The sequence below is a fragment of the Astyanax mexicanus genome, chromosome 1 (assembly GCF_023375975.1).
Source record: "Astyanax mexicanus isolate ESR-SI-001 chromosome 1, AstMex3_surface, whole genome shotgun sequence".
NCBI lineage: Eukaryota > Metazoa > Chordata > Actinopteri > Characiformes > Acestrorhamphidae > Astyanax > Astyanax mexicanus.
Genome location: NC_064408.1, coordinates 110,932,774 through 110,946,879, shown reverse-complemented (window position 1 = coordinate 110,946,879; position 14,106 = coordinate 110,932,774). Strand labels below are relative to the sequence as shown.

The 14,106-nt window shown below is 40.5% G+C and overlaps 1 protein-coding gene across 1 annotated transcript in view; it reads right to left on the bottom strand.

Moving 5' to 3' along the window:
- The window catches only part of si:dkey-12j5.1 (uncharacterized), a 196,674-nt gene that overhangs the window by 61,050 nt on the left and 121,518 nt on the right, over positions 1-14,106 (bottom strand). The window contains exon 9 of the mRNA XM_022679489.2: positions 3,839-3,892. Within this exon, the coding sequence (XP_022535210.1) occupies positions 3,839-3,892 (54 nt within the window). The remainder of the gene's footprint in view (positions 1-3,838; positions 3,893-14,106) is intronic.

Genomic DNA, 14,106 nt, shown 5'->3' with positions numbered 1-14,106 from the left:
TTCTCCCGACAAGAGTGCTGCCTCATTAGCACGACAAAACAGGCGCTCAGGGAGACGCCAGACAGACAACTGACACTTCTAATGCAGCCGTGATTTAGCACAGTGAGCGGCTGAGCCATTCATCAAATCTGCATTAAAGAGGTGGGCTAGGTGTGAACCCCTGACAGCATTAGCATTAGCCTCACATCCAGGACAGCCAAGCTTTTGGCACAGCTCATACAGGGGGCTGCTGAATAATGTTTCTGTTGTCCGTATAAATGTACAGTGGCCTGGATTTAACTAAGCAAACAGGTAAGAGCATCCCATTATATAATTACTGCATGGACGATTAAACAACTCTGGAAAACATTAAGAAACCACTTCAGTTTCTAAATCATTTTCTCTGATTTTGCTATTTATAGGTAAATGTTTGTGCAAAATGAACATTGTTATTTAATTCCATAAACTACAGACAACATTTCTTCCTAATACCAAAAAAGAATATCGTCATTTAGAGCATTTATTTGCAGAAAATGAAAAATGCCTGAAATAACAAAAAAGATGCAGAGCTTTCAGACCTTAAATAACGCAAAAAAAAGTTCATATTCATAAAGTTTTAAGTGTTCAGAAATCAATATTTGGTGGAATAACCATGGTTTTTTATCACAGTTTTCATGCTGCATCTTGGCATGTTCTCCTCCACCAGTCTTACACACTGCTTTTGAATAACTTTATGCCTATACTCCTGGTGCAAAAATTTCAAGCAGTTCAGTTTGGTTTGATGGCTTGTGATCATCCATCTTCCTCTTGATTATATTCCAGAGGTTTTCAATTTGGTAAAATAATAAAAAAAAAAAACACATAATTTTCACATAAAGTTCTACATAGAGCTGTATTTCAGCTGGGAACAAGTTATTTAACCCTAACTGAAGCAGGGAGTAGCTTCTCATTTGTTGAGAAAATATCCAAGGAGATACAGGACAGGACAGGACAAGGCAAGACAAGACAAGGCAAGACAAGGCAAGGCAAGACAAGGCAAGGCAAGGCAAGGCAAGACAAGACAAGATTATATACCATACTGGTAAAACAGACTCATATCCCACAGGTCTGTGGAGCTTTCTTTAGCTTCTATGGGCCATGACAAAAGTCATTGGACACAACACTATGCATTAATGTATCATTTTATGTAGCATTCTTTACCAAACCACTTAATACCAAACTGAACATCACAAAAATCACTATTTAATTGTGTGTTTGGGCTAATCATGTTATGGTAATTGAACCTGTTTTGTCATTCACACATTTCCAAAAGTTATGAAATATGAATCTTCACCCGATTCATGAATCGGTTGGCCTGAAGGAGACACGGTGAATAACAACAGGCTGTTTTGTCATGGTCCTGTGTTACACAAAGCCAGAGAGTGAAGATTTGAATGAAGTGAGCAGAGGGTGAATATGTAAACGAGTTTTGTTTTGCTTAAAAGTGCGTACGTGAATTATTTTAGCATGGTGCGCTGCATAATGTGTCAGCAGAGCTGTCAGCCGCTTCTGGTACAGTATTCATAATTTCCATGGCTGATGAGTTAAAGCGAGGAGCCAGGAGCTTTCACACTAACTCTATTCCAGCAGGTCTCCGTACATACATTATTTATCCAGCCTTCTGCTTCACTGAATGTCAGCACCACTTGTCAAGCTCACTGAAAATAGAGGCCCATTAAAGGAGCGGCTGCCAAACTGCAGCCCCAACAGAACGAGATGACACATATTACTTAATCACAGATTCCTCCATCCCTGATTCCAGCAACTAATCAAACCTGCGCTCGCTAGCACATGCTAACTCACACCCCGTCAGCGTTATTCCGGCCCTCCATCACATATATACATATACGTGCATACGCATACAGCAGGGTGTATGACCAGAGGAAGAAGAGTGATGCGCTGTATCAGTGACACTGTGTGTCATAGTAGTATGGAATATACTGAGTTTTCTTGCTGGATTATTTTTATAAATGGAATAAAATGGAAATTAGATATTGTTATAATGAGAAGAAATATACTGAATAATTCAATCCATCAATATACAAGAGGGGATTGGTACGATCTTGTATCTTCAAACCAGCAACTTTACAGGAGAAGTAATAAATCTTCTTCAATTATAATGGAATTCAATGTAAAGCAATTTTATTACAAGGCATTTTGGAACAAAAGCATTTCTATTGGTTCATTCATCATGGTATTTTGACATATGTTAAACAACCGCCAGATTCAAATTGCCATATTTTTCACACTATAAGGTGCACTTAAACCACTTTAATTTTCCTAAAAATCATCATTGTGCCTTATATATGAATTTTACCAGTCAAGTTATAAGGAGAGGTGGGCGCCCAGTGGTCCAGCGGTCTAAGGCGCTGCCACTATGAGCAGGAGCCTGAAAATTGGCCCTGCTCCCTCTGGGTGGGTAGATGGCGCTCTCTCCTAGGGTGATGTCTGCAGCACAGGGCGTCTGTGAGCTGATGTACCGGAGCCGAGCCGCTGTGCTTTCCTCCAAGCGCGCTGGCTGATCGGCAATGCTGCATCAGCAGCAGCTCGAAAAGAAGCGGTGGCTGACTTCACATGTATCGGAGGAAGCATGTGCTAGTCTTCACCCTCCTGGTGTGTTGTGGCATTACTAGTGATAGGGGGAGTCCTAATGAGTGGGTTGGGTAATTGGCCGTGTAAATTGGGGAGAAAAATGGGAAAAATTAGAAATAAAATGATTAAAAAAAAAAAAAAAGTTATAAGGAGAGGTAAAGCGGTATAAGCATTAGATGCTAACACGTGCTAATCGCTAGCTGTTTCGCTGTTCACAGGTAAGTATTTTGAGCCTGTAGCCTGCTGGTAACCCTGGCTAGCACTGCTGGAGCAGCGTTAGCATTACCCACTAATCGAGCTAAGTACTAGCTCTTTTGTCGTTAAGAGGTGAGTATAACAGACTGTAGCCTGCACGTTTTCCGTGTTAAAAGAAGCTACGGGGGACAAAGCTGTAGCTAATATTGCCCTGGCTTACTGGAACACTTAGGGTTCCTCAGTGTAGAACTGTTGGGCAGCATTTATTTAGTGATTAGCTGCTATTGATAATATTGCTGGTCCCAATTATTTTGGAAATCTGGAAATCTAAGTTTACTGTAAATAAACGGAGGCGCTTTACTCCCTCAAATAAACAGTTTTCAGGAGAGAAATCTGTGTAGATTACCATCTAGCACTCGTTTGACCTTAAAATACATATTCTATTTTTTTATTTTAGTTTTTTTTACTTAATTAAACTTTACAGGTTTACACCTGCTGCATTAGAAGGAAAATATAGCAACACCCCTGTTCCTTACTAGTGTTGCATAATATGCCTTATGATCTGCTATATATATACTGTACCATGTTCAACTTTTAACACTGCTCAATCCCATGTAAGCAAATGGAGCAGAAACAACATTTTCAGTAGATTTATACACTAGATTTATACATCCAGTGTTTATTGTCAGTTTGTCAGGCAGAGAGCTTTTCACTACCAAAAATGGGCAGTTTTAATGGTCACATTCCAACGGCGGCTTTTATTTATCTTTTTTTTTATTTGTTTTAAAATGTCCCAACAGGTGTGAACAGTTTACTGTATGATCAAACCTGACTGCCTCATCTTTTCTCAGAAGAAGCAAAAATGGTTTACTGTAAAAAAAAATACGTTAATTAACAGTTGTACCCAGTGTGTATTGTATTCTTGCAATTGTATGCAATGCTTTATCACTGTATTATTATTAAGGTTTTTAGAACATCAACAATTTGCATTGTTTGCATTCACTTTATTCATTAAATATATTTATTCACTCACCTGAACAACCTCATCATCCTCCTCTAACAGCCCCTCCAGCACCTCTGTGGCCATCTGTAAAAATAAGAAACCACATTTTAGTATCACCATCAAATATACTGTTTACACAAGCATACTAGGACCTATTATTTTTAAAATAAATGTATTTTAACATTTGTTTTCCCCCATTTTTTCCCAATTTACCGATCCCATTCAGTAGTAATTCTACAACACAAGGAGAGTAAAGACTAGCATATGCCTCTTCTGACACATGTGAAGTCAGCTTTCGTCTCTTTTTAAACTGCTGCTGCTGCAGCATTGCTGAGTAGCATCACAGCACAGCGCTCGGAGGAAAGCGCAGCGACTCGGTTCTGATACATCAGCTCACAGACGCAGCCTTGTGCTGATCAACATCACCCTTTAGATTCATGAGGGGATAAGAGAACGCCATTTACCCACTCAGAGAGAGAGCAAGGCCAATCTGGCAAGCTGCATGACCGGGATTCGAACCAGAATTTTCCTGATCAAGACACTGCTCATCAAGGGGATGATGGAATGGGTTGAGGAGTGTAGAAGTTCACACCGATTTAAGCTCCACAGAGGGACTGTGTTGGGAAATGTGTGAGCAAAGTGGAGAAGAAAATATCCACTATAGAAAGTCTGAGAAATGTGTGGGAAGAAGTTTGTTTAGGTTATTTTAGAAAAGCATTACGAAAACATGAAAAGTTCTTTTGGCTGCTGGTGCACAGCTCCAATCCAAGCTGTTCAGGGAAAGTGTGGAAAGCTGGTTGAAGCTCGGACTGCTTCTGCTTATGTAAAACACCCACGAGTACACCCAAGTGAAGTACAAGGAGAAGAGAAGTCAATGCTGCTGTCACTGAACATCGGACAACTCTAATCTATAGCCCTGATCAGTACCACACTTCCACTGTCAACAGCTCCACCGCACCATCAATACCTCACGCGATCAGAACCGTACAGCCCGTCTGTCACACGCTCGATACCACCGATTCTCATTCACCAGTCCCTGAACCTGTAATCCCTCCCTGTCTCAGCCCTCATGTTTTTTCATTTTCATCAACGCCGATGATCCATTTATCTGCGGCGCAGGAGTAAAATCCGTTAGCAGCGAAGGCCGATTGTCAATGTTACACACAGCTTATCACTCCTGTACGAGCCTTGAGATCCAGCTGATCAATTTTAATGATCTCACCGTTGTCGATCGGCTTGTCAGTCTCGCCTATCAGGACCAACCGTCCACTTTTTTTTGCACGTCCACCTGATTAAGAGGCGTCAATAGCACTGCTGACTGGCAGCACATCAGCTAAATTAATTCAGCCAATCAGAAACCAAACCAAGCCAATCCAATGACTTTATACAGAACTCAAATCAAACAAACTCAATCTGTCAACCTACCAAACACACATACATACATACACATACACAGAACCTACAGCCTCCATCTGAGCACACACACACACACACACACACACACACACACACACTCACCTACCACTTATGATTAACTCTGTTTTTACACAGATAATCCCATCTGACTAGTCGTCAGCCTTTCCTGACATTTAAAGGTCACTGTTCATTACGGCTGTGTTTATAATTATGTTTATAAATAAGATTCCTGATCAATTTAAAGTTTCTTCACACACACACACACACTTTTTCACAACCATGATTCTATGATTATAAAAAACTAAAAGCATCCTGAAAAAAAAAACATTTTTAAAACATGAAAAAAAAACTGACTGTGTGGTTTTACTTTATTACGTTACTATCTGTGGGTTGGGAGCAAATTAAGATACAGCAATGATGGTAGAAAGCATGGATGCTGTGGTTCTATTCCTTTGTGTACAATAGAAATGAAGCTACAAGTGTCTGCCATGTTGTCAAATTTGCAAACAGTCTGAGTCTCAGTGCAGTAGAGACCAGAGGTAGAGTCAGATTTAGTCAGGTAGTCAGTACTTAGTTAGACCTGCCTCTTTCTCCCAGAACAAGTGTCTCAGACTGCCTTCATTGAGACTAAATTACCAAAATCCAATCAGATGTTTGTACTGAATAAGCAGTTTGCCCAGTAAGTGTAACGTTCCAACAGTAGAAGTGCAGTTAATGTATTTTACTACCAAACCATGTCCATTTCCATCAAAATGTGCATGAAATGAACCAAATGCCATGACTTTTAGCATGTTAATGTAATAGCCCTTTCTGACAGGAAAAGAAGCAGAAGGAAGCCACTTCAAAACCTTATCAGCTTCCAACCCTGTCTCCTCCATTCCTGCTATCCTACAGAGAGAGAGAGAGAGAGAGAGAGAGAGCTAAGGAAAAAGAGAGCGAGAGAAAGAAAAGCAAAGAGAGCGAGAGAAAGAGAGTAAAGCACAGAGAGAGTGAGTGGGGTAAGAAAAGAGAAAGTGAGATAAAGAGAGAGAGAGATAGAGAGGGAAGGAAAGAGAGAGAGGAAAGGAAAAAGAGAGTGAGAGAAAGAAAAGCAAAGAGAGAGAGAAAGAGTAAAGGACAGAGAGAGTGAGTGGGGTAAGAAAAGAGAGAGCGAGAGGGGTAAGAAAAGAGAAAGCGAGATAAAGAGAAAAGAGAAAGAAAGATGAGATAGAAGGGGGAAAAGAACAGAGTGAGAGAGAAAGAGGGAAGGAAAGAGAGAGATGAAAAGAAAGAAAGAGAGAGATAGAGAGAGAGAGAGGGGGAAGGAAAGAGAGAGAGCGAAAGATAGTAAAGAACAGAGAGAGAGTGAGATGGGTAAGGAGAGACAGAGAGTGAGAGAAAGAGAAAAGGAAAGCGAGGCGAGAGAAAGAGGAAAGGACAAAGAGAGACGGGTAAGGAAAGAGAGAACTAGAAAGAGGTAAGGAAAGAGAGGGTAGGAAAGAGAGAGAGCAAGAGAGAGACAGAGAGCGGCAAGGAAAAAAGAGTGAGAGTGGGAAGGAAAGAAAGAGCAAGAGTGAAGTGGAAGTAAGAGAAAGAGAAGGAAGGAAAGAAAGAGAGAGCAAGAGAGAGAAGGAAGAAAAGAGAGAGCGCGAGAAGGAAAGAGCAAGGGGGAGAGAGAGGGTGGGGGGAGAGTGTAACATACAGCTACAGAGAAAAGCAGAGAGAGAGAGAGTGAATATCAGGGATGAGCTCGAGTTGAAGAGCAATAAAGAACGAAAGCAAGCCAAAAAACTAAAAAACAAGGCAGAGAAAAAGAAAGAGGAGAGAGAGAGAGAGAAAGAAAGTGAGAGTGCAGCGAGCGCATCACTCAACGGACACGTAATTTAAGGAACTGACCAACCAATTTACGATCCTGCGGGGCCATAAAATTCAGCCTGAACTTAATAATAACACATTTAATGTGACACCTCTGACAGTTCCAATCTACCACAACTGCACTCACCTCCACCCCATCCACTCTACACCCCCCCAACCCCCCCGCCCGTGTGTGTGTGTGTGTGTAAGATTTAAGAAAATGTGCACAAGTAAACCGATACGCTGCGGCGGTATGAATTTTATAGCCGCAGAGTTAATCAACGCCAACATGGCTGCCACAGGGAGCTTAAAACTTCACTTAAATTTAGCCTTTTTGGAATGAGGAGGAGCTGAGATAATTACTTTAGGGATTGATGCTGACGTTCAGAGGATGCAGCAGATAAAAGTGAGATAGAACCAAAATGTGTGACTCAAAGGAAGATAAAAAAAGGCAAATGGAATGAGAGAGAGAGAGCTCAAATTGAAAGTTTAAATTTATTTTAAAGTCTTGCAGAAATTCATGTAGTTATACACTCAGCTCTGGATTCAGTGGATGTGGTGGTTAAAGCCAGGCTTAGGTAATTAGAGGGTCATGATTTCTCTAGAATACAGTGCAGTAATATTTACAGGAGGTTTCTGTAGAGAATTTCCCAGTTTTACAGAAGAAGCACATGTAAACCATGGTCTGGAATTATTTTTTAAAATAAAAAATTGTTAAACAAACCAGAAATCACCCATCTCAGTTGGGTTTAGGTCAGGGGATTTTGGAGGACAAACACTTTTTTTCCCCCATACGTTTCCTTTAACTGTAGTTATATTTTATATAATACATTAAATATAGAAAAACACTGAACAAAAAGATGTGTCCAAACTTTTGACTAGTACTGTAACTCCTACAGTCTTTAAGGAAGATAAACATGTGCACTATAACAACATGTGCAGCGTATATTTAATAAATACATTAAACAAACATAGTAGATTAAGATTCATAGCATATAGGTCTCAATGTGATCAGTATTAGTTCACTAAAAACAATATTTACATGTTCTGTAAATGTTGTTCTAGGTTATTTTGTGACCTCCTGGATGAGTTGTCCATGCCCTTTTGGTTTAATTTCGGTTGGCCGGCCACTCCTGGGAAGGTTCACCAGTGTTCTATGTTTTGTCCATTTGTGAATAATAGCTCTCACTGTGGTTCACTGGAGTCGCGAAGATTTAAAAATGACTTTGTAACCTTTTTTTAAACTGATAGATCATCAATGACTTGTTTTCTCATCTGTTTTTAATTTTATTTGGCATAATGTGTTGCTTTTTAAGATAATTTGCTTCATGTTGTCAGTCAGGTTCTATTTAAGTGGTTTCTTAATTCTACACATCTGGGAATAATCAGGCATGGTTGTTTTTAGTAGTGAAACTGAGCTGAGTTTTTCAAAAAATTATGGTAAGAGGCACTTTTTCACAAAGGACTAGATTGGTTTGAATATTTTTTTCTCTCTTAATAAATATTAATATTAAAGTTTGATTGATAATCTGAAAAATGTAAGGATGACCAAAATGCAAAAACAAATACTTTTTTTTTACATTTTTTAATCAGTACAGACAATCACTTGAGAAATCACCAGTGAAGGAACATACTGAAAGAAGAGTTTGTGTTTTATATTGTTGAAGTTGATAGTTTGCTTTATTAAAATGTGTTTGGCATGAATACAGCTCTGGAAAAAAATGAGAGACCACTTATAAATGATGAGTTTCTTTGATTTTACCAAATTAAATTAAAAAGCTCTTGAATATAATCAAGAGGAAGATGGATGATCTCAAGCCATCAAACCAAACTGAACTGCTTGAATTTTTGCACCAGGAGTAAAGGCATAAAGTTATCCAAAAGCAGCATGTAAGACTGGTGGAGGGGAACATGCCAAGATGCATAAAAAAACTGATTTAAAACCAGGGTTATTCCACCAAATATTGATTTCTGAACTCTCAAAACTTTTAAAAGAATATTAACATGTTTTCTTTGCATTATTTGAGTTCTGAAGGCTCTGCATCTGTTTTGTTATTTCAGCCATTTCTTATTTTCTGCTAATAAATGCTCTAAATGACGATATTTTTATTTGGAAGAATTTAGAAGAAATGTTGTCTGTAGTTTACAGAATAAAACAACAATGTTCATTTTATTCAAACATATACCTATAAATAGCATAATCAGAAAAACTGATTCAGAAACTAAATTGCTCTCTTAATTTTTTTTCCAGTTGTATAGCCATAAATAAACATAAATGGTATTGAAAAGGAGTTAAACATTTAAAATCACTTTTTTTTTATCTTTACTATAAAGTATTTTTTTCAGTTTCTATCTGTCTAATGAGTATCTGACTACATTGGAATGACTGCTTGAAGATACATTATGGAGAAGCTACAGCATCTTTAAAGAGACGGATCTAAGGCTCGATATGTTCCTATCCATTATCCTCATCACACCCGCTCTGCTGCTGTGTATATAGTAATGTATTTCACAGAACACACGTTTACATCCAGGTGGGGTTTAAGCAGTCCGCAGACGACTCTTCTTTTAATCTGTGAACACACCGAACTCAAAGAAATGGGATAAAGGAGAAAAGAAAGAAAACACAGCTCTATGGATGTGTAATTTAAGGCACAATAGAACAAGATGGGGAATAAGAGAGAGAGAGAGAAAAAGGAAAAAGGAAGGATAATCGCTTTTCAATAAACAGGCTCCCGCCTGCGTACGAGCGCATTATATTAATGAAAGAGTTCTCTGACTCAAAGCTCAGATACAGCTTCTTTACTCGCCCTAACAATCATAAACACAGTACACCAAGAACTGTGAGCTATTTCACATTTCTGTTCATTTCTTGCTTGGTCACCTTCCATAATGAAGATCCGCAAACTGGGCTTAGAATTTCAACCAGACATTAAGGAGATCAGGTCAGAATGCAGCTCGTATAGTAAGAGATGTATTGAGAAATACATTACATTACATTATCTGAAGGTGTTTATAGCTTACCAAGCTTTTTACACACTCATGCAACATCGTAAGCAGTATAGTATAGCTATAAGGGATGGCTTGGGGGCTCCCACACATGTATGCCCATATTTTTTCACAATATAAGGCGCACTTAAAACAATTAAATTTTGCCAAAAATCATCAGTGCACCTTATAATCCGGTGGGTGTGGGCAGTGTTGTGCATGAATGAGTTCAAAAGATCGCAACACATTTTTTAATAAAGCACTTGAACGTTCACATTATGTATCATGAACGGCAGCATCCCTGTAAATGAACGTTGGCTAGTTAATAACATACTGGCTACTGCACGACGTTACCTGTGATGAATCGCGGAGGGCTGGAGCGCGGAGGGCTGGAGCATGAGGGCGAGGGCGAGAGAGAGAGAGATACAGAGAGAGAGAGAGGGGTACAGAGAGAGAGAGATAGAGATACAGAGAGAGAGAGAGAGAGAGAGAGAGAGAGAGGTACAGAGAGAAAGAGCTGCAATTTAAAAAAATGGCTAGTGGAAGGGATGCACGGAGACAGACACCGATTCTCCTTATGAACATTTTCATCACCTGGTATGAAACCCACAATTGCAGTGTCATGAGCAAATGTCTACAATGAGAAGTTTCAAAGAACGTATAGTGATTTCTAGCTTGTAGTGTGAAAAAAAGTATTTATTTGAAATCGTGCCGACGTGCTTCAAGACGACCACCATCGTCCCTGTGCCGAAGAAGTCTCAAGTGTCCTGCCTTAATGACTACCGTCCCATTGCACTTACTCCCATCATCATGAAGTGCTTTGAGAAGCTGGTCATGAGGCACATCAAAAACCAGCTCCCGTCCTCACTGGACCCTCTGCAGTTTGCGTATCGTCCAAACAGATCAACGGATGATGCCATCTCTACTGCGCTCCACCTGGCTCTCACCCACCTGGACAACAAAGACTGCTATGTTTGAACGCTGTTCATCGACTTCAGTTCAGCATTTAACACCATCATCCCTCAGCATCTGATCGGAAAACTGAGCTTGCTGGGCCTGAACTCCTCCCTCTGCAACTGGGTTTTAGACTTCCTGACTGAGAGACCACAATCAGTCAGGATTGTAAACAACACCTCCAGCACCACCATACTGAGCACCGGCGCCCCCCAGGGCTGTGTGCTCAGCCCACTGCTGTTCACTCTGCTGACTCATGACTGTACTGCAAAGTACAGCTCAAACCACATCATCAAGTTCGCTGATGACACAACTGTAGTTGGCCTCATCAGCAAGAACGACAAGTCAGCATACAGAGAGGAGGTGCAGTGGCTGACGGACTGGTGCAGAACCAACAACCTATCTCTAAACGTGGATAAAACCAAGGAGATGGTTGTTGACTTCAGGAGGAGCTCCAGGTGTCCACCACCCACTGAACATCAACGGCTCTGCTGTGGAAATTGTGGAAAACACCAAGTTCCTTGGTGTTCACATTGCAGAGAACCTCACCTGGTCCCTCAACACCAGCTCCATAACCAAGAAAGCCCAGCAGCGCCTCTACTTCCTGCGGAGACTGAGGAAAGCACATCTCCCACCCCCCATCCTCACCATGTTCTACAGAGGGACTGTAGAAAGCATCCTGAGCACCTGCATTACCGTCTGGTTTGGGAATTGCAACACCTCAGACCGCAAGACCCTACAGCGGATAGTCTCTCTACCCTCCATCTCCGAGATCTACACCACACGCTGCATCCGCAAAGCCACCAGCATTGTGGACGACCCCACCCATCCCTCACACGGACTCTTCGCTCTGATGCAGTCCGGCAGAAGATACAGGAGCATCCTAGCCTCCACTACTAGACTCTGCAACAGCTTCATCCACCAGGCAGTCAGACTTCTCAACGCACAGAGACAGAACTGAACCCCCACCCCACCCACCACTCACCCAACACACTCACACTAACTAAACTGTACACCCCCCTTTACACACACAAAGAACTGAACTTCACCCACACACACACACCCAGTCAGCACACAGAGGCTGACATGACTTTATTCCCTTCAGCAATATTTGCTGCACTCTTAAAAACTATAAACTCTACCTCAGTAACTGCTGTGATTATATTATGTTCTATAGGTCACAGTATGTCACACATCTCTGCACCTTATCCCCACTATACACTTTATTATACCGTATCGGTACTGCACTGTCCTGTCTTTAAATGGTCTCATCTTTTGTATTTATTGTATTTAGTGTTATAATTTTATAATTTTATGTTGCACTGTCGTCACTCCTGCACTTTATGTTGTCTATTGCTTGTTGTTCTATGTTGCACCATGGTTCAAGAGGAACATAATTTCATCACACTGTGTACCTGTACTCAGATGTAATGACAATAAAAGCCTCTTGACTTGTTCTTGACTTGATCTCATGAAAAAAGTAAAATGTTCAGAAAAGCTATGAACTGGCACAACACCGGGTGTGGGTGTTATGTATGAATTCTACCAGTCAGGTTGTAAGGAGCAGTAAAAAGACACTCTGCTGAAGAACAGCGTTATGAAGGAGTTTCTGTGAAGTTTCTCCAGCACTAAGGCTGGAGCAGTGTTAGCATTAGCCGCTAACCGCAGCGCTAGCTCTTTCGGTTCAGAGTTCAGAGGTGAGTCACTGTTCAGTTTTTGCAACATACTTCGGACAAGTTGCTCACTCTCTACTACTGGTTACATTGAAGTTCACATTAACTCTAGATGCTTCTATTAGTGGCGCTGCTAAACTCCTGAATATATTATAGCTATGTGGATGTAAAGGGATTTTTTAAAATTTATTTAAAGGTTATATTCCATTGTTTTTTTCCATTAATTTTAAAAAGTCTAGTTGTGGTCTCTAGAATAAATAAATGTCATGTGAACTGTTTTTTTGTGAAAAAAAAGGAGGGGGCTCTTACTCATGAATATTCTTACTTGCAAACATAGCAGTGAGACAGATAACAGTGAGAAACATTTTAAAAAGAAAGAAATTTACATTTACACTAATAACAGTCTTTGTAATGTTACATGTTACTTTACAACATGTGTAATGCCCTGCTAAGTGCAGTGGAGCCACTGACCTAGTCTTAGAGTCTCTGTAAAACGTAAAATCCACCGGAGATCCTATGTAAACCTATAGTTACTTACACACAGAGGTGGGTAGTCCATTTGTTTCTCAGCTCTGAATTACTGGGTAAAGCATTAAACACTGCTGTGTTATTCGCACAAATAATACAGCAATGAACGGCCATGCTGTTCCTAGTGCTGTTAGTTCCTGTCTGATGAGACGTGTCGCTGCGTGGCTTCGGCGCTGACTGTGGGCGGTCACGAGCCAAGGTGGACAAGGCCATGAATACTAATTCACGGGTTGACAGAGACCTACAGTATTTCACAAAGAACAAAAAATAAGTGGATTTTAGCTTTTTATTTGTGAGTCTTGGTCTTCCTCGAGTTGTGAGGGAGTTTTTATAGCCTCTGTTGCTCACTGAGGGCTCTGTATTCTGTATTTTTATGTTCAACGTTTTGTCTGATTCTCTATCCTGTGATCACATTTCTGTAAAGCTGATTTGTGACAACATCAGTTGTTAAAAGCATTAAACAAATACATTTGATTTGATTTGATCTTTGATCAGACCACACTTATATTCAATCAATCATTCACTACACTTCACGATACATTTACACACTTCTGGCATGTCAGTGCATATATCCAAACCTGTGCAAATCCTGTATAAAAACCAACATAAAATATTAAACACTAAAAAAAACAAACTAAATCTACTGCAATCATTGTGAAGTCTGCGGTTTACTCGTCAACAAGCTGCTCAGCGGTGAGCAGCATCAGGTACACACCTCACACAGGGTGCAGGCAGGTGCACGTCCCTGCAGGCACTGATTAGAGCAGCTTCTGAAGCTGATTTCACTGCGTGCAGCCCTAAAGGAAAGTGGGTGCTATCAGGGGTGCAGGGCTTTAATGAGTGAAAATAACACAAGTGGTCAGTCTGAGGAAGGTGTGTTATAGAGCTAGCAGAGTGGCCTTGAAC